Here is a 22,037-nt window from a genome sequence, read left to right on the forward strand (position 1 = left end):
GCGAGAATTGTCGAGTCCATGGACATTTTAGGACTCAAGACCCCGCCGAGCCGGGAATTGAACCCTGGTCCCGGGCTGACCTCTGCTTCCAGGTCTGCCTCCTCTAACCAGTGAGCCACACTTCTCCACATAAATGTTCATATCCTTCCATTTTGGGAACTGTTGGGAGTTTATGTTTCCAGATGTGTGATACCTTTTATTTCATTTTTATTTATAGATTTTTTATAAAGCAGAAACCTGACCCATGAGTATCATAGCGCTGTACATAACAACCAGACCCCATTTCATAACACTCCATATTCTTTCACCATTTTAGTAATTCACCAAACTGGCTTTTCATCAAAGCTGCATTTCAGAAATTTGGGGTAACCGATCTGTTTTCACAAAAGTTTTTTCTCCATATTTACATAGTACAACAGCTGATGTCATTGCCATTTTGAAGTTCTTTGATAATGAAGATAAAGCTCTAGTTGTAGGAAAACCTTGGAGTACTGGACTCCAGATTAGGCAAAGGTACATGAGACTGATAAATTAGTTATTTAACTAGCTTAATGTTTAACCCATAATAAACAATTAATTCAAGAAGTGTGAATATTTCCTCCATTAATGCATCTATACTGATCAATAGTAGTCATCATATAAATGACTGTTGCAGGCCCACACCCTGATGTCAAAAGGGATGGTAAATAAAACTGATTATAGGGGTATGGATGAGGGCCCTGCCTAACATTATACCCCTATAAGAACACCTTGGAGTATACAAGATATACTTAAATGGGCAATGATTTCTGCAAAAGAAAATCTAAAAGGGTATTGTTACACAAATGATCACAACACATAAAAACCTTTTTTTTAAAAAAAACATTTAGCCATAATGGGCTCCAGTCTAGATCTTTCTTCGAAGACATATACGAATTATCCACTGTAGTGTATTATAAAAACACATATTGTAGTTTCATAATTCTTATAACTTAGCTTGGACACCATTTGGATGAGTTTACAACTTTCTATTTCAGTAACATCTCTGATGTTACAATAGAAACGTTGAATTAGATTTTTAGACATTACTGTGTTAAAAAGATATATTATTACGTCATACAGAAAAAAAAAACTTTCGTCAAAGCGGTACAGTTCAAGAACGGTACAGAGCGACATCAGGCATCATATGAAGCTTTTGTGGAAGTCTACGGAACGCAGACATAACGACTGAATTCCGAGTTTGTCAGCTAGGAGACTAGGAATTTAGAAGTGGGTCGTAATGACCAACCAGTTATGGAAAGTAGTCGTTCCTTTAAGGAAGTGGTACCCTCTTCTGTTAAGTTACACAGGAAAGAGAAAGATGGAAAATAGTCTGGAGAATTTCAAAAATTTCAGTGACAGTCAAAATATTGCAGCAATTATCAAAGTTAAAATGTGTTATATAAAATACAGGTCACACTAAATTAGATCGATGTTGCCTTTCCTATGCATGATTAAATCATAATCAACTGTTTCTTATTCATTTTTGTCCAGTCTTTGTAATATGGTCTTGAAGAGAATCCACATGTTAGTTGACAAATGTAAGGATTTGGTTGCTTAATTGACAGATTTTAGAGCGTTGACATATATAGCCTTGTTAACCATCTTTTGTAGGGAAAGGTTCCTCCTTTAATTGTGTTTTGTCCCTTGAGCCAACGCTTGTAAATTGGAAGGACCACCCCACACTGTTCCAAATATATCTTTCTCAGTTCTCAGTGCAGCTTCTAGCTGTTGTTCCCTTCCAGAGACAACCACCTTCTTTATAGCTTGTATGACTTCCACTGGCCCTCTGGTGTACTGTGAGAGCCATTTGTGTGTCTGATCTAAAGCTGTGTCATCCGAAGATAAAATCGCATCAATAAGTCCCATGCCCAGTGCTTGTTCAGGATTAACTTTATAGGCAGAACTTAACAACTGAAGAGAACATCGACCGCCTATGATATGAACCAGCCTGGCAGCTCCACCCCAGCCAGGAACTAACCCCATGTGCTTGTGGACAAATCGAATCTCACTCTCTGGAGTCATCAGCCTGAAATAAAAAATATAAATATATTCATTAAAACGTCAGCAAAAGTGTTCAATGAGATGCAGAGTACTACAATGTTCGACTGTGAATCTAAATACATAGGAAAAATAAACTACATTATTGTGTCACACCTAAATCGAGAAGCCACAGAAAAACTGAACTAAGTATATGACTTTCTCACAGTGAATTTTTCATCTTTTCATTTTAGAGTTAATTCTATTCAACAATGTATGTCTTTGGTATTATCTTCTCTTTTAATATATGGTTACATCATCTGCGTGCCTGCCTCATTTACGATTATGTAATGAAATGGTTGTGATTGTAGGCCTCTACTCAAGCAACTTTGGTGTTATTCTGTATTTACTCTAAACATAAGCACCATAACAGAGCTAAAAATAAATAAAAACTGTAAAAGGCACACTCTAGTTTATTGTAAGCTCACACAGCTTACACTTTCATACAATAACAGAGTGATTACAACAAGAAAACCTAGAAGACACATGTCAGTAATGTAAACAACACATTACATCTACAGTTGAAGTTGAAGTTGAGTTTATTGTACAGTTAATTAAAACCTTTACAATCATGCATCAGATTCCTTTTTTGACATTTTTAGCGACTTAAAATAGATTGTTGTTAAAACACAATAAAAATTCAATAAAATGTGTCCCAGAAGTAGTATTAAACAGCAAAAGAAGAAGTATCGGGCAGGCTAGGAATGTAGAGTAAAGTGCAGGGTGCATGCAGCAGTTGTTACTTCTGCAGGATTCTTGTTAAAGGTCAAAGTGTTCTACTTGTCTTACGACAAAAAGAGATGCTGTTTGCAGAGCGTCTGCTTGCTGTGGTTTTGCTATGAAATAAGGCGATATACACATAGCCGTGGAGTGCTAGGGGGAGCTGAAAGCTAGGTAGCTGTGGCTATAACATGCTATAGCGTAAAACTATGGAGCAGTCTACAGGACTATTTCATATAAATGTATTGAACGTAGTATGCAGCCATTAAAAAACCTGATACAGACTACTACACAAGAACTGATCTAATTAGATAACGCAGGGTAATTGTATCTTTAACCATCGTTAGGTCAGACATTTTAAAGTGTTTTTAACCACTTTCCACGAGATCCATGACACAAGGGGAAAAAAGAAATAATGGGCCTGATGTACAAAGACAGAGGTCGTAAACATCGCTCAGAAATTGCGCATCGACTATTTGGTCAGGTCACACAATCTCCAGTTGTGAAGTAGGAGAAAATTGGGGGTGGGAGTTTGCAGCACAACCTGCCTAATGAATAGTATTTAGGTAGTTTGCTATTTGTGACCCCTGTGAATGGTTACAAACACAGGAATGGTCGACTGCGTAGAAAATAAGATCACCATCCCTGTTTGTCTTCTTAAAAGTCAAACTGTGTTTTTTGAATGCAGCCCGTGTTCCTAAAAATCAACGATGCTAAACATTTTCAAAAAGTTGTCAGTTTGTGAAAACATTGGGGTGTATAGGCAGTATACGCTGAGGCTGCAGACACCAATCACAAAGTTGAAGGTGTCTTAATGGGATACCCTCCATTTTGCAAATCACTTAATACCCCCTTAGAGGTGTTGGTAACAAATCAAACTATTGATACATATAATACCGAATCACAATTAGAATGGAATGCTCCTTTTATGCTCCTACCAAATTGTGATTAGGTATGGGTCAGTAAACCCATTTTATAAGTCAGAAATCCTTTTCCAACTCACAATATGGGTTTCATGCATACCAAAAAGCCATTCTGCAGTCACAAACTCTGTGGTTTTGCAAATGGAAGGGTTTGTGACTGCAAAATTGCATTGTACATCAGGCGGTATATTCCTTCTTCATCTCCAGCTAGGGGTTAGGCTTTTCAATGGCAGCTATGAAGTCTAAATGTACTTATAATAAATAGCTCTGCACCCATATTATTTCTTTTGGGTGGGGTTTCAGTCCTTATTCTTGAGCCCTGTCGGCATTAACAGGATGATTTCTAACCATGAATCTCAATATTTCTTCCTAACAGTCGCTACTGTTCACTTGTTAGCTGTATTCATTGTATACATTAACCACCACCTAAACTTCCATCAACTGTTGAAGAGGCTACGCTCCACCCCCCTCTCGCTTGCCCATACTCCCCACATCTACCAATGCAGAAGTGGAGGATGCTCCTTCTCCCACATCGTAGCAAAGACATGGAACAGCCTCCCCACGCAACTCGGAACCATCAACTCATTTACTGAATTGCCAATGGACCTCGAGATTTGGCTGTTCTAATAAGCCTCCGGGACCTGCAAGTGCCTGGATACCCTAGTGGGTGATTAGCTGCGCTTTATATATACTGATTGATTGAGTAAAGGTCAGTATTTGTTTTAATAGGTGTCCTTTCACCTTAAAATTTTCTTTGTCATGGTTATTCTTTCCGAGAACATAGTTTTGGTTTCTGCCTCATTGACATTTAGACGTTTGAGGAATAATACTCTAAATACCCTTAATAAACTTGTGCATTAACAACTCAAATGTGTTTAGTAATACAGTATTGGCAGCAAACACAGATATCGGCAGGGATATGTTTTTAATATAGGGAAGTTCAATTTTAAATTAATCAAAAGAACCCTGCTGATAGGCGGGGCCAGGCCAGGTATGGGCAGATAAAAAACCCTTTTCTAACACTGGCTGTTATTGGAACTTGATCACTCACATTGTCCAACTTCTTGTAGTGAACCCTTGCTGTATTACCCATATGCAAGTGTTTAAGAAAGTAAAGTAGATACAATGGCATCCTTTCTTGCCTAACCTACGACATAGATTTCCTGACTTTTCATATCAAATGCCATGTTTAGATTCTTGCGTATAGAGGCTACATCTTTATTAATGTATATTGAGAGCCTTTACAAATAACATAAAGCACTGATCAGCTGTGCACCATGTCAAAAGGTGGCTTGAAACGTTTAGATTATGCACTGTTCATTCATCTTATGGTGCAGTTAACTAAGAACAGTCAATAAGGTAAATTTACTGCAAAGTCTAACAGGGATATGGGTCAGAAGTTAACTGATACTTCCCTGCTGACTAGGAAGATATACACTGTTATATATAGTCAAGGCTAGCTGCATTGTAATAATTTTTTACCTTAGTGTCTCCTTTACCTGTTCAATGCTGAACTCGTTGAGGAGGGGAAAGGGCTGAAGAAACTGTTGTACTTTTTTCTTATCACTGGCCATTGCGGCTGCTTTACTGGTGCTGTTGCCACTCTTCACCTGCACTATGTACATCAAATTGTATGTTCTAGCCAAATATATTTTGGTTATAATTTCCCCAGTTCTTTTAGAGTGACTAGATATTTCTGTTTCAAAAAGGCATTCCAATATTTGTAATGACTCACTAGTTTTGTTCACCCTTAATCAATTTAATCTTTTTGTAGTTCTTGCTCTGTTTAAGCATTTGCCTATTATTATATTTGGTTGCTTTTGTATCAAGTCCTTCTGTTTATTTTTGGTTGGGATACACTCATCACCAATAAATGTTTTTTACAACAGTCAACGCCCTCTATTTTTTATATTTTTTTTATGACTATGTAAATTATATATATATTTTTTAAATGTCTTTATTGAAGTTTTATGCAAACAAAAAAAATAAAACGGCATCAAACATGTATTGTGAAGACAGTACAGACGAATACATGTACCCTCCAGGAGCATATGTATCTTTAACAGAGATGATATTCCCATATACATTGTAGATCAATATGTTATTACATACAGTCTTGAGCCTGAAAGAGAAAAGACATAGCACAGTGGATAATACATTGTACCTACACTGCAGATTAGGATCTGTGTGGTAGATTCAAATATACGTTGAGGTTCGAGTAACATAACCGCATGGGAGAATACAATCATAACATAGTTTGTTTACCCATTTCCATGTAACCGTACAGCCATCTCAATATTATTATTACATGCAACAGTCAGTCTGACAGTAGCCAGTGATGCCATTATATCAACAATCACCCATTCGTGGCCACTGCATCTGCTGGATGGGAGAGTGGATTGGTCTTAAGAGGACTCCATAAATCTTTAGGACGTGACGCCATGGGGAGCATTTTGGCATAATTAGACAGTTGATCATGACAGTAAATTAGGTCAGTGATCCAATCTTTGAACTTCGGTGCCCCCCCCCACCACCACCTACATTCCACGTGGCGTATGGCTATCAATAAGGCCAATGCAACATATCTGCGAGTGGGTTTGTCTATGAGGTCGGTATATCCCAGCAGTGCTAGTAGCGGAGACATCGCTAAGGGCAGCAAAGTCATCGGCTCGAGAGCCACAAAGACTTAATGCCAATATCCGTGTACACCCACACAACTCCACACTAAATGTAAAATATCGGCCTCCTCCACTTCGCATCTGTCACATCTATCTGTATCTCTGAGTTTGTATTTATGCATTTTGGCTGGTGTACAGTATAGTCGGTGCAGGAATTTATAGTGCGTAATCCGCAGTCTGCTAGCTGCTGACACTACCTCTGTCAGTTGGAAGTAGTACGCCCACTGCTTGTTTGATAGCTCGTAAACAAGCTCCCTGTCCCACTGTGTGCGAGCGAGGCATCGTTCTGTCACCTGTTGCATATATATTGTGTGATAAACTGTCGAAACTGCATGAGCCGGGGTAGTGGCTTGAAGCATCATGGGCAGAGGAGTCAATACCGGAGGCTCTGGTGGATATTCGGGGGTAATGTTGTGCATGCCCTGCCTGAGTCTGACATAAAGGAACACATCTAATGGCGAAGTCGGTGTGTTATGGAGTAAGTGCTCTAAGGAGCGAAAAGTTCCATCGTGATACAGGTCCCCCCAGCATGTAACGCCAGACTTTGCCATGCTTTGCTTAAAAACTGTCTCCCGAAGCTGTTGCATGCGGGGATGATACAGTAGAGGGAGCAGTGGAGAGTAGAGCATAGGAGCTTGTAGCTGTTTCATAATTTGTCTCCAGGCCAGCACTGTGCATGTGACTGCCGTGGTACCTTTGTCTCAGGGCTGGGAGATACTACATATCACACCGGCCAAAGGAATGGGGTCTGCAAGCCACTCCTCCACCGCTAATTGTGGCATGTTTTTGGGAAGGTGAACCCAAAAATAGGCATAATGAGCTTGAGCACATATGTAATATAGTTCAAGGTTCGGAACCTCAAACCCACCCTGAGTATGGACTGGTTACTACGTCCCTTTGTACGTGCGGTTGTTTGCCCCCCTACACTCGTCTGATCATTTCTGAGCGTAAAGCAGTGAAGAAGTACCTACACGGATAATATGGAATGTTCATGAAAAGATAAAGCACTTGTAGCAAGACCACTATTTTGATTAGGGAGATGCGCCCTGTCATGGATAGTGGTAAAGAGATCCAAAGTGCAACACGGCTAATGACTTGATCCAATGTCCTGCCATAGTTGAGGCACATTAGCTTCTCCCTATCTCTGGAGACATGGATACCTAAATACTTTACCTCTGTGCTGCACCACTCAAGGGGGTAATCCAAGGGGAACTGAGCGACTGTGGGGGTGAGGGTGAATATTTGCGATTTTCCCCAGTTCATGTGGATCCCCAAGAGTCTCCCAAATATTATGGATTCTCTCAGGAGAGGATTGAGATTCTGCTCTGGGTCTCTAACAAATAGGGTAATGTCATCTGCATGCAATGAGATGAGGAACTGGTGTGCAGGGCACCTTAAAGCTTTGTCTTGGTGATGCTGCTGCAATTGAGCCGCAAGTGTCTCAAACACCAGAGCAAACAGCAGTGGGGAGAGTGGGCACCCCTGCCTGGTACCCCTAGTAATTGAAAAGGCAGGAGACAGATGTCCATTTATTAAGACCCTGGCAGTTGGGGAGTTGTATAGCAAACTAATCCAAGAGAAGAATCCCACCGGCATACCTATGCGTTGCAGGATGCCGTGCAAATAGTCCCATTTAACTGAATTGAACGCCTTTGTGGCGTCTAAAAAACTGCTTCAATGGCTAGTTCAGGAGGTCCTTTCTGTAATATGGAAAAGAGGTATGCAGGTTATGTGTGGTTGATCAGCCTGGAAAAAACCCAGATTGGTCCGGTAGGGCAAATTTGTCCCTCAGCAGATTGAGCCGATTAGCCAATACCTTAGCTAATATTTTAGCATCAAGATTGATGAGGGACAGTGGCCTGTAAGAGTCACAGTGATCTGCAGGCTTCCCTGGCTTTAATACGGAGGTAATGAGCGCCTCTCTCATTGAGGGCGGAAGGATGCCATCTACTTGAGCTTCTTCATAAACAGTCTGCAGGATGAGGGCTAGTTGATATATATATATGCTTTATAAAAATCTATGGGGAGCCCATTGAGCCCAGGTGCTTTACCGGACTTCATCTGCAAGATAGCTTCTCGTATTTCGGCCAGCTCAAATGGGGCAATCAAAAAAACCCTCTGCGAGTCTCCCAACCACCCTAAAGTAACCTCATCCAGATATTGGGCCAGGTCTAGAGTGTTGCGCCTACTAGTGGAGTACAGTCTAGAATAATGTGTATTGAATGCATCTAGTATATCAGCAGTGTCTCTATATTAAGCGCCATCTGGCCCTGAGAGCTCTAGATCATCATTAGAGAAGCAGGGCCTGCGAGTTACTTCTGCTAGGGCTCTGCTCGGTCGTTCCCCCTCTCCATATCAGCGGGCCACCCAGTATTTGCCTCTGAATCGAGTCACTTGTTCCGCTGTATCCATGTATTCTGAAACTTTCTCTCAGAAGTCTTGCTGTGCAGTCCCGTCTGCACTACCTGGTTTTGCGGCCTCTAGCGTTTTGAGTTAACATTCCAATTTCCTCAGGGTGCCCTGGATATCGCGTAGTACTCCTGAACTCTTGGATATGTAGAAACCTCGGATGGTGACCGTGAAGGCCTCCCAAACCGTTGCTATGCTGTTGACTGAACCTAGGTTTCGCTGGAAGAAATCTGTAATTTCTTGTCCTAGTTCGCTGTGAAATGCAGTGTCCAGTAGAGTGAGAGGCGATAGCCTCCAACTCCTAGTAGGGGAGTCATACCTGGAGGATTTAGTGTCAAGCAGACTGGAGAATGGTCAGAGTATGTTCTCGCCAAGTGAGCAACTGATATTATCGATGGGCCTAGTCTGCGCAAAATCAGGCAGTAATCTAATCTAGCCCAAGATGCATGTAGGGCTGTGTAATGTGTGCCTTCAGTTTTGCGTGGGTGCAAATGTCGCCATGCATACAGTAACCCATTGTCAGCAACTAGGTCGCGCAGTAGCTTATGTGATCTGGCATAGTGCTGTGGTGCCGGGTTTGACCGGTCCATCTCTGGGTTAAGGGTAGTGTTGAATTCCCCCCCGTACACCTCCCCCCACCCCATATTAGGTGAGTGGAGCCAATGTCAAGAATCTTCCCCCAAAGCTTGGCGAAGAAGTCAGGGTCGTCAACATTGGGGATGTAGCAGCAAATTATTGTGACAGATTCTGTACCTAATCTGCCCCAAACCATAAAGTGGCGACTTTGTGGATCCAGCGATGACCCAATGGAAATGAATGGAGTGTTTTTTTTTTTATAAGTATGACTGTACCCCTGGAGTATGTGGAGTATGAAGATAATGTCCTGAAATCTGCCTATTTACCCGCAAAAGATGGATCCTGGTTGGGTTTAAGGTGCGTTTCCTGGAGTAAAGCAATTTGGATGCGATGGCAGTCCAACTAGGCCAAAACTTGCATGCGTTTACTCAGATCACCAAGCCCCCTAACATTCCACGTCAGGAAGTGCAGATTCTGCTTAGTGGTTACGTTGGCCATATGAAGTTGGAATCTCAAAGAGATAGCGGTGTATGAACTACAACTGCAGGCTGGATACAATACATACAAGAAGAATATCGTCTGTGTCTCTTTCACTAATGTATCATGTCCCATAAACATTCCCCGTCCCACCCCCACCCACTGTAGCATCCCAACCATGCCAGAATAACTAGTCCCGCCCCTCCCACATAACCTGAAGAACAAAAAACATCCTGCATTGTTATCTGCAGTAAGGGGGATTGCCTGGGGGGGGGACTCCTAGGTGCAAGCACAGTGACATCCTCCCCTCCAAGTTGCAAGGCAATGGAGAAACAAACTCAGTAGGGATAGGGGTGCTTTGTACTAATTGTCATTCATTTCCAGGAGGAAACTTATCTGGTCTTGGAGCTTCCGTAGCTGCATTGTGTCAGTGTTCTGTTGTCTCAGCAGCCGAAAAAAGGTAGTTTCTGCATCCAGAGCGAGGAAAGCGAGTGTATTGTTAGGCCATCCCCACAAGATTGGGAACAGAAGGCATGTGGAGCATACTATGCTCTGTCCGGAAAGGCCAATCCCAGTGCATGTTCTTGTGAAACGTGCAGATTGTTTGACCACATAGTGCATTTCAGGAAGTCATCTAATTGTTACGGGTTTGAAAAGAAATGTTGATTGCCTTGGTGGGTCACCCACAGTCTATCTGGATAAATGAGCGCGTAGTCAAGTTGTGCCTGCCGAAGTTTCTACTTGGCGGGAGTGAACTTCTGTCTTTCTTCTTGTACAGCCGCTGTGAAGTCAGGGTAGAGAGTGAGTGCATTGCCCTGGAAAGTGAGATTTCTTTTTCCACGTGCCATTTTGAGTGCCACATCATGGATGCAGTAGTTGAGCAGCCGTTTAATTATAGGGCGCGGCGCGCCCCCCATTGGCGGTCTAAGGACCAAGGATCGGTGTGCTTTTTCTACTATGAATTGAGAAGACAAGACATCAACGCAGATTGTTTCTCGAAGCAGCTGCTCTATATACTCTTCCATCCGGCCAGTGTTGGTGCTCTCCGGGATGCCAATCACACGGATGTTATTGCGGCAGCTGCGCGCTTCACGGTCTTCATTTTTGGCAGCTATGACACGGAGTAGTTTATCCATCTGCACCGCTTGTTTTTGCAGTTTTGCTGTACTGCCCTCTGTGTCGGAGATGCGGTGTTCAGTCTCTTTTATGCGCTCTTCATGTTTGTCTAGTTTATTGACTATTGCGTCCATACGAGCATTCATTACATCCATTTTGCCTTCTATGGATGTGAGGCTCTGCCGCATATCAAGGAAAAATTCCTTCATATCTGGGTCCTGTGGTTGCCCTGTCTCCTGCGTTTGTTCTTCCTGGGCATGATCAGGGTCTTCCTGTTGTGCACTGGTGCCTTTTTTGCCTCAAATGTCAACCTTGTCTGTTTCGCGTCTGCCTTACCCATCTTGCAGAGCGTGATTGGCTTTACGTGTAGGCGTCTTGATGCTAGTTGTGTATGAACCCAAGCGTTGAGGTGCAAGGAGAAGAGTGGTACGATGAGCAAACAAGAGGGACCGCAGGGAAGGTACAGTAAAATCAGCTAACAATATCTCTTTGTCCCCAGCTGCGGCACACTCGGATATATGAGGGGGCCAGCAATGCGAGTAGGCCTTGATCGCTTTTTATCAATACATGTGCAGTGCCTCATGGGGAGTCCGGCCCGTGCTGAGGTAAGGCAAGTTCATGAATGTCGTGGGCACCTACCATGCAGCACCAAGGGCTCCAGTGATAAAAGGGGTACGATGACAGCCTTTCCACTTTGATTCTGTGCCCCAGAGCTGTCTACTTCCAGGAAGATCGCGGGCAGGCCTGAGTGATTTTATCTGTGTGGCCACTCCATTTCACCCCACAAAGGCTGTGACGATGTCGAGGGGGCCTGCAGCAGCGTGAAACGCCCGGGTCTGTGCTCAGCAGCTACGCTGTCTGTGTTATGCCATTAGGAGTAAATACTGCACACAGGTGGACAGCTTGGCACTGATCCGTGCGAGATAGTGGATTCCCCCCTCCCCCAGTCTCGCCTTCAAGATGGCTGCCTCGTCTGATTTGCCACTCACTGTGCGAGCGCCGTGCACTGCAGTGCCAATGGTGGCAGACCTAGGAATATGAGTTGAGGTGTGGGATCCAACAATGTAGCGCTTCCTTATTCACTGACGAGATGTAACCAGCGTGCCTCATTTAATCTGCAGGGGCCCGCGCTAGCTGAGTGTGCAGTTGGCAATGTGCAGATACTATTTGCTGCCTTCTACTGCCTCCTGATCTTCAAGCGCTGTAGGGAGCGGTATAAAAGTCTATTTTGGGCCACCAGCCTCCAACTTGCAAGAGCGCAGAGGAGCAATAAGTGTTTGGGGATGTTGTTCTTGCGCTCACTCACCGCCGCCGCATCAGGGTGGTGCAGCTCGCAGTCCCCGCAGCCGCTCGGCCCAGACGCCACGTGGGCACCACGGCCCTGGAGTAGCTCTCTCAGCCAGCAGAGGGGACCAGAAGCAAGCAGCCCTTCTGTCGGATACACTGCGGGGGATTCACAGCAGCAAGCGTCCGCGGCCAGGAGCCTCCACACTCGTTCCACAGGGTTACTTGATCTAATTCAACACTCTGGTATGGTAAATCGGAGATCAGAGCCTCCAGGGAAGGATAATTACTCAGATAATGAGACGGAGCCCCGAGAGCCTCACTGTTGTGGGACAATTTTGCTCGTGCGCCACATAGTGCCCCCCTACACCATCTATTTGTTGAATTTACCACAGACTGCAGTTTAGGAACGAAAAGAAAGTACATTATGATTGCTGCCAGGTTGTCTAATGAGCTAGACATTAACAGGGTACTGAGATCTGTCCAAATAGAATTTATTATATCAGGAAAACCCACGTCTTTGTCTACTGAGGACTATTCAAATTATTTTCTGACTGGGGCTTAATGTCATGATGTCGGTTGGACCACTGCTTTCAGATATATAGCTAGCTTGCAACAATAATCAACCTTCTATCCTCTGGCCCTTAAACCTGTTATTTATCCATTACCAGACATCGATAAGGTTAACCCTTCTGAAATTTTTCAGTGGGAATACTAAAAGTGCTAACACCATCACAAAACAGTGTTACCAGAGCCCAGGTTTCTTGTAGGCCGCAGATGCCATGCTGACTATAGCACTTTAACCAATCTATATCTTCCACCTTTTGATGTATTCTTGTTGTGTTTCAACTAACCAGTGCCAGCATTTCACAATTTGACAAAACTTATTTTAGTACCTGTTCCATGAGAATATCTTCTACTACACAAAGGGGAAGTCACTCCATCTATTTTCTAATTTCGTTGTAAGCCTCCACATGCTCATTTACCACTTTCAAAGGGACCTCCATAATATTTAGTATGTCAACCTACAATTTCTTGTGGTTTCTCTCCTTATCTTCTTTCATGTCTGTCAATTTCTTCTTCTTCTCTGGGTGTTTTGTCACTTTATTAGTAGGGTCTATATGGCCTAGTCTACTAATCTATTCTTGTTGAGTCTGATTGTTGCCTTATTGCTGACCAAGTATCCACCACATCAATTGTGGATTATTTTAAAGGATTAACAGGTTTAGATAGCTAAACTAGTTTAATTGGAGAATATAGCCCAGGCTTCAGCTTTCCCTCCCATCTCTTTTGATAGAGGCAGTCTTCGGCTGAGATAATATCATTCCTATTTTTGACTTGCTGACTCTAAGTTGAGGTAGCCAGTGTCTCCCTCATATATACCACTTTCTAGTCTTGGTACCCCTACTGATAGATTTTGTCATAATTCATTCTTGCAGTATGGTCACGGGCAGTTAATTGGACAAATGTTTCATGTAGGAAGGCAGTATTGCCCGCACTTTTGGTTCTTATCCTCTGTCTCGTGTAGGTGTACAGGATAGTGGCTTGGTTTCATTACAGCTAATTGAAGTTGACCAGAACTTGTTTACCCTTTCCTGTTCTGGCACACATTTGGCTTTATATGCTCTTGACAGCTGGGGCCTGAATGATATACAATGCCTTTAACCCCGGTTGCTTTGGAGATGTAACATTTTAGTAACTGAGAGTATGCATTCTAGTGCTCTTCAAGCTGGAACCAACAGCCTCATCATCTGGTCTGTATTTTCAAAAGCTTTCAATTTGTCTCGATTTAACCCAAATTGCATCTCGTTCCTTTTTCACTATCGCTATATTTGCTCTTTTCAATTTTCCTTTGCCGTAATCTGCTTTCAAGTTTTAGCACATTGTTTTACAAAAATGTAATTTCTGCAATACACAATTTGTTGGACCCGGCCTCATGGCGTGGTCCTACCCCTCCCGCATGGCGGGCCCCGACCGACATCGGCCCTCCACCGAGCCTCGGGCCGCCCCGTCTGCCCGACCCTGCACGCCCCCACACTGCCGGTCCGGTTACCATCCCGGACCACCACTACCGGCCTGGCTCCATCGTGGGCCCATCATGTCCTGAGCACGAGGCCGCGCCCGACTCCATCTTGGGCCCACCACGTCACGAACACGTGGCCTCGGCCCCGGCCCAGGCCCCAGCGAAGCCCGACATCGAGGCACCAAGATCCACCCAGGTGGTCGAGTGGCCACTCGACAGATCCCGGAGGAAGGGGAGTTTTGATGGCCCTCCAGCCGTCCCCGGACGCCTGGTATCGATCGCCCTCCGGCCTCCCTGGGCGCTGGCTCCACCCCCCTGCTGGGTGTCTGGACACCATCATCCCGGCCCCTCTGGCCCCCAGGCGCGAGGGTCCGGACATCAAAGGACCCCAGTCCTATATCTGGGCCAGCCCCGGAGTAGGACGCCAGTTGTATCCTGGACTGGAAAGCCCTGCTGACGCTGTCACGGCCGACACCAGAAGAACTCATTTCCCTGTAACCTGAAGATACCCTGAGAGCCTGCTGGCGCTGCCGCGGCCCACCTTTGCTGAACCACCTTGAGAGCCTGCTGGCGCTGCCGTGGCCCACCTTTGCCGAACCATCTTGAGAGCCTGCTGGCGCTGCCGCGGCCCACCTTTGCTGAACCATCTTGAGAGCCTGCTGGCGCTGCCGCGGCCCATCCTCACCGAAACCACCTCGAGGCCTGCTGGCGCTGCCGCGGCCTCCTCTCCGTTACCGACCACCTGTCGAGTCCTGCAGGCGCTGCCGCGGCTCGGCCTCTCGGAACCCCCGGCTTGAGGATTGAGAGCTGTGCGTAGGGTATCCCTTCCTGCACCCATATTGAGACTGTCCTGCTACCACGCTCCTTTCAAAAGACTCTACAGATCCCTCGATCTGCCTGTACACCTCGCTGAGAACCAGCAACCTTTATTCCAGATAAAGCTTAAGAACTTAACCTCTTGTGTGGTGTCCGTTTGTAGTGTTGTGGTTATTCTTCTGTACGATCCTAGGAGAGGACCCTCACCCAGGAGGCCTCTCGATAACGCTCGGCTGCTTCTCGACGGAGAGGTGGACCTAGGGGTGGTCAGTCAGACATCTTCTGCCTCCCCCGGGATCGCCTCTCTAACACAATTCAGCTCATCATCACAAGCTAAGTGGCATGCATAATGTGTACTACCTGGCCTCGCACTGATAAATAAAAACCTGCTTCCAGGTGTTTTTTTCCCCACCACGTTGGTTATTTACTTTTGAAATGCAGCACACCACTTGAGGTCCCTTCAGTATCTGACATCTTGATGGGCTCTGCCAACAATGTTTTTACACCAAAACGTGCCTTATGTCTAACAACAATGGATTCCCAAAGTAGAAAATCCAATACTACTTGGCACATTATAAACAATGCTCTTTTCCTATTTCATTCTATTACACTTTGTCCACTCAATAGCTGGGATTACGCTCACACAATTAACAATATTAATAATGTGTAAAATGTCTGTTTAATCAGTTCCAATACTTTTTTACCACTCTCAGATCGTGCTCGGCATTTTACGGGTACAGACAGTGTATCTGTCTAAGTAGTGTATAAGTAAAACCACATTGAGCATTTGTATTTTTTCATGGCGTTATAGGTTTCCTTTATGTGAAAGAAACACTTCTGCTTCTTATCTGTGGCACAAGATACACCATCAATAACAGACTCTACTTTGCTGATCGTTTTGTAGCCCTTTTGTTGTATCTGTTTGAAGAGGTGTTGTATTCAGAAGCCACTGTTTTTTGTACCTACACATGTAAGGTCCTTATTACAATGGCGGACTGTCAGTTTTCCGACCGCCATCGTTTCCTACAAGACTGTCCGACAATGAGTCAGCTGTCCTGCCTGACCTAATAGGATACAACTGTCATGCAGGCGGTCATAAAATGCCCTTTTCTACTGCAGATTGTGCTGCGGCCCAGGAAAAAGGCCACAGCACACGCCGCAGTAGAAAAAGACACTTAGGAAACATCCATGCACCGTGTGCCAGGCACCATGTGGTGCCTGGCACATGGCATATGAATGTTTGGGGGAGCACTACACGTGCCCCTCAGGTTACTTAGCAGTAGACCATGTGAGACAGGGGATCTGCTTGGGGGCTCCCAAAGTTCGTATCCGTCTGCCTTTTCATGGTGGTGGGAAAGCCAGGAAAAGGGAGTCAGAAAGGGACATCTTAATCTCTAAGGTGGTGCCTGCGCAGGCACCACCTCCATTGTCCGGCTGCCGCCCACCCTGTTTCGGGGCACCCAAAGTTTGTTTCCGTCTGCCTTTACATGGAGGTGGGATCAAAAGGAAAATGGAGTCAGAAAGGGACATCCTAATTCCTAAGGTGGTGCCTGCGCAGGCACCACCTACAGGCACCACCTCTATTGTCCGACTGCCGCCCAACAAGATCTTGGTTCCTGTCGGAGGCAGTGATTTCACCCAAGACATTTTCGATACGACTGCCTGCATCATAATGCTGTGGTCCGACGGATGCCCTGTATGTCAGGCAGACGGCCACCGATGGCCTGTCGGTGGCGATCCGCTTGACATAATGAGGTCCCAACCCTTGAGCTAGTATGGTTGCTGTTTTACATTTCCCCATGTTCACAAAAATGCAGTTCATACAGGAATTACAATACAATGATAAAATGTTGGTTAAAACAGCGTTCAAAAGGGGTATGAAGAACACATTCTACATGAATCTATACACCACATACAGACAGGTGTGGGCTACTATAGTATATATGATTAGAAGCAGTTAACAAACCTGTCTAGTTGTAGCTCCACGTTTGAGCCACATCATTTTCTGCCGTCACACTGGTGCATGGTTCTTCTAGCTTAAGCCATTTAAAACAAGGAAATCTCCAACATATATGTCAAATCAGAGGCATGTGCTCTCCAAACAATTTAGAATCAGACCCCCAGATTCATCAACGTCACGATTTGCGAGTCCTTAATAGCGAATATTAAGGAATCGCTATAAAAGACTCGCAAAACGGGATTCATGTAGAAATCGCAATATTAAATGCGATTTCTACTGCTTCCTTATTTGCGATTCGCTAATTGCTAATCGCAAATAAGGAATGACTCCCCATTCATTCCTATTAGCAATTAGCGAATCGCAAATAAGGAAGCGATTTCAAGGGTGCCAGGGTGTCCAAAGGACACCCTGTAGCACCCCTGAAATGGTAATTTACACAGGTGTTGCACACACACATGTCCAAAGGACATGTGTGTGTGTGTAACATACAAATTAGAAAAAAACACTAAAGTGCATTTTTCTAAGTTTTCGCTATTTACCACGAAGTCAGACTTCGCGGTAAATAGCGGCCCCAGATTGCGAATTCGCAATTCTAAAATGGTTCATGAATTGCATTTAAGGAATCTCAAATTGAGATTCCTTAAATGCAATTCCTCACAATTTAGCGATTTAAAAATTTGCGATTTTTGCATTTGGGATGATGAATCCCAAATGCGAAAAAAAGCGCTCGCAAAGGGCCAGATTCTCAGAATCTGGCCCTTTGCGAGCCGATTTTGGCTTCATGAATCTGGCTGAGAGTCCCTTACTCTCCTGGGTTATGAGAAAAACTGAAGAAGCACTGTTTCTAATGGCCACATAGTTGCAAAACAAGCACGGGAATAGATGAAACAGCCAGTTGACTTAAAGCCACATATGGCCTTCTAGCCCCTTGGGGAATTGTTTAATAATATTGAGAAAATAATACAGTTTATAATAAATGAGCAGAATTAAGGTGTAAAAAAAAAATGAAAAATTGTTTATTGTATAGTTAATTAAACCCATTACAATATTCCAAAGCATAAAATGTATTTCCTTCACGTACTATGATAGATTAGATATAAACATTTATTACCACATTTAAATTTTTAATTCAATTTACATAATATGTACCTTTTTAAAACAAGCATGAATTGCTGAATTATAATTATGACCTATATTATTCTTTCAATACATTCTCAAAATAGGTTAAACATTTAATTAATTGACAAATTAATTGTGGGTCCTCTGAGTCCAGAGTTTTTAGTATTGCTGATCGGCAGGTGCGGATGCCTCTTTCATTGAACTTCCTCCTAAGTAAATTCCGGCGACGGCACTCTAACACCGGGCAAATGCATATCAGGTGTATAAAGTCCTGAACTGATGCTCCACATAGGTTACAATCCTTTGGGCCAGGGGTCCTCCAATTAGGTTGATCAGCATTGGAGGGCAATTTCCCCATGCGCAGCTCCAAATACTTCGTTTTTAGGTGGGGGGTGTGGGGGGGGGTGTGGGGGGAAGCGAGGCCTAGGTATGCCGCTGGCTCAGCCTTGTATAGGATTGTAAAACCATCCATGCGTGGGCACGTCGGCTTAAGGTTGGTTTATCTTCAATTAGAGAGTGCGAGTTTGCCGCTTTTTTCACGATCAGCTGGAATGAAGTCAATGGTAATTTCCTTTGCCAGACATCTGCGCTCATGGTTAATTTCAAAGAGACGTTTAGGTACTTCGCGTAGTGGGATTTTGGATCGTTTTGCAAGGCTTCCCAGAGTGCTGAGTTGATTTCTAGGTCACGATTGAGCCATATTTTGTCCCAGAATCTAATTGTCTCATACCGTTTATGGAGTATTTGGTGCTGTAATCCAAACTCTAGGCGTACCTGAGCTGGTGATGCATCACATGGCAAACAAAATACTCTTTTGTACACTCGTGTTTGAATTTTATCTAGAATTGGTGCACTGTTTCCATAATGGACCACACTTCCATAGGCAATAGTTGGAAGTAGTTTTTCTTTGATAACTGCCAGAAGTGGGGTGAATAATGGGCCCTTTAGCTGTTTTGATATCCTGCACAATGCAAACAGTAGAGCAGGTCCCTTTTTTTTAATTATTTCATAATGCGTGGCGAATGAGAACCTTCGGTCCAAGTGTATCCTAAAGTATTTGTAGCCATCGACTACTTCCAACTCAGTGTTGTCGATTGTAAATTTCGGCTGTTTAGGGAGACAATGTGTTATGATCATGACCTTTGCTTTTTTATATTTATTTCCATCAGGTTAATTTTAGCCAAATCAGCTAGCTCGTGGATTAATCGTTGCAGTCCGATTCTCGTCTGACTTAGGAGGACCACATCATCTGCATAGGACAGGTGTGTTAGAGGCAGTGTGCCCAGCCGTGGCGGGTGTGAATTAACCCCGTCTAGCCTTGGTGTTAGATCGGCCATGAATAGATTAAACAAGTGCGGGGCCAAGACACAGCCTCGTTCTAACCCTTCGTTAGTGGGGATCTTCCTTGTAAGCCTTTGTCCATTGGCGATTTTAACCTTCATCCAAGTGTTGGTGTAAAGATCCATGATTGGGTTTAACATTGTTTCTAGTAGATCCTAGAGTTTCAGTTTAGCCCATATTGTGTGTCGGCTAACACGGTCAAAGGCCTCCTTGAAGTCCACGAAGCATAGATGGAGTCCCTCTCGCTTTGGTAGACTTTTCTTGGCGATTAGCCCTATTGCTAATATGTTTGCAATTGTGCCCGTGCCACGCCGGAAGCCTGACTGGTTTATATATTTTTTTTTATTCTCATCAGACCAATTTACTAAATCGGTTAGGATCAGTGATGCATAATATTTGGCCTCCGCATCTATCAACGCGATCAGGCGATAGTTTGCTGGATCTGTGCGCTCCCCGCCCTTGTATATCGGATTAATAATCGAGCCTCTCCAGCTTTCTGGGATACGACTGGTGGTGCCGATCATCTGGAACAGACTACAGATCTTTATTGCCCAGTAGTTGGGATCTTGTTTGTAGATTGCCTGTGGCACACCATTCGGTCCTGGTGCGCTATTCAGCCGACTTTTCCTTATGATTTGCAAAATTTCTACTTCAGAATGAACGAGAGTAGATTGAGGGGTATCTTCTTTTTGCTTTCCGTGCGTGGAAATTGTAACAGATGGCAGCTGTTCCAAATTGTTTACAGAAAATGTGAAAATTAGGTGCTGTACCCATGCATGCTCGGCGACGCAGGTCGTGTTTATGATTTTGGAGGTTCTGTTCATAGAATTCACCTGCCCCCAGAAACCTCTGGGGTCAGATTTTGTTTGCATTATGAAGTAATTTTTCCAGAAGTTGTTTTCTTCGGTTTTTTTATCAATCCAAATTTGTTTCTTGTATTTTATCTTTCAAGAACGTACCTCCTCCCATACTTTCGACCGCGGGCTAAGGCTCTTTCTCAGGAGCTTTCTTAAGCTTCTTGATGCTTGACTAAGCTGGCTGTTGTTATCTGCGTGGTTTTTATTTATCTTTTTGGCTGACGCTCCTGCATCGGCTAGCTTTGCCAAAAACATGGTCCATGATTCTATGGTCATTTTGTTTTCTGACGCGAGGATTGTCATTAGATTGTCATTCGATTTTTAGCTTTTAAAGCTATATGCGGTAATGTAGTACATGTCCACCTCAGACGCTTCAAATTGATTGTTGATGTTTCCTCCTCTATTACTGGAGCTTCTTGATGTTTAAACAATGTTATTTTTTATTCAATATGCTGAGCCGAATGATCGCTGTCAGGTGAGCATTTGATTTGAAAACTCTTTATTTGCCCTAAAGAGGGAGGGTTACTATTGTGTAGTCCAGGATTGAACTTGAGCAGGGGGCCAATATACGTGCACTTGGCAGGTTCATGCTGTTTTATTCTACCACTTAATACGCGCATACCTAGATGTTCGAGGTCCCATATAAATTGCTGGCCTACTTTGTCATTGCGTGTTTGAACGGGAAACAGCTGTGTTTCTACCGCCCAGATTTTGTTTGCTGCAATGATGGTGTCTTCCTCTTCTAGTGTGTGTAGTAGATTTGCATTGAAATCTCCTGTGAGGATTATTTCCCAAGTTGGCTGTTCGAAGCGAAATTCCGCGATGACTTCAATAGCTTTCTTTTCTTATCTTAGATTTCGGGTGTGCATAGATATTGATAAGTATGATGGTGCTTACCCCTGAAGGTGTGCCCAGGTCCATTTTTATTATTTGCATGGCTGGAGTTGTTGATGTCAGCTGTGTTGACTTGATTTTTAATGCTGTAGAGATGTAAACAGCAAGGCTCCCCTTAGCTCTGCCGTATTGCTGAGTTCTTGTTGTATTCACGTGATGGCCTATCCTACCTGGAACCTCAACTGGGGCTGTCAGCCAAGTTTCTTGGAGCACAATTGTAGGAGAGTAGGGTCAGCTTTCCTATGGTCACCCCAATTTTTGCCTTTTGCTTCACTGGTTTTCGACTTAATGAGGCTGTGGGCCTGCTAATCAGACCCACAGCCTGCTGTTCTCTCTCTAAATTCATATCCATGTACTATAGGTACATCACCAATTTGGTACTGGACACCTTGTTAGACCCTGTAGGGTGCACTATAGGTTCCCAGGGCATTGGTGCATCCAAGGCCTACCAGGGGCTGCAGCATATATTTTGCCACCCCTGGCTGGCCATTCAAATCGACACAACTGGCTGATCACTCAGCTGGGGCAAGGTGGTGTAATCACTCCTTGCTTAGATATAGTATACCTATATCTAAACCTATATCTGGACACATATACCTATATGTCACTCCTATGGCAGGCCTTAACAATCCTGGAGGCAGAGTGCTTGGTTTTATGTGAGATGGTGCTCTAGCATGAGCTGAGCCTGTCTGCAGCTTTCAGAACCATTTCCTTATAGCTGTTACAGGATATTGCCAAACCATATACTCTTAAGTGCATTATAATCCTCGCGATTATTGCTAACTT

The 22,037-nt window shown here is 44.0% G+C and overlaps 1 protein-coding gene across 4 annotated transcripts in view; it reads right to left on the minus strand.

Moving 5' to 3' along the window:
* Window positions 1-333: 333 nt before the first annotated feature.
* Window positions 334-22,037, minus strand: part of ECHDC1 (ethylmalonyl-CoA decarboxylase 1) — a 369,579-nt gene continuing 347,875 nt past the window's right edge. For 2 of the 4 annotated variants that reach the window (XM_078648887.1, XM_078648888.1), the window contains exon 6: window positions 1,503-2,047. In XM_078648887.1, coding sequence (XP_078505013.1) covers window positions 1,648-2,047 — 400 coding nt within the window. In that variant the 3' untranslated portion in view covers window positions 1,503-1,647. Of the gene's footprint in view, window positions 1,207-1,324; window positions 2,048-22,037 lie in introns of those variants that run through there. The other 2 variants (XR_013596209.1, XR_013596210.1) reach the window with 2 other exon arrangements.

This window comes from Lissotriton helveticus, chromosome 6 (genome assembly GCF_964261635.1).
Source record: "Lissotriton helveticus chromosome 6, aLisHel1.1, whole genome shotgun sequence".
In the NCBI taxonomy this organism is placed as follows: Eukaryota; Metazoa; Chordata; class Amphibia; order Caudata; family Salamandridae; genus Lissotriton; species Lissotriton helveticus.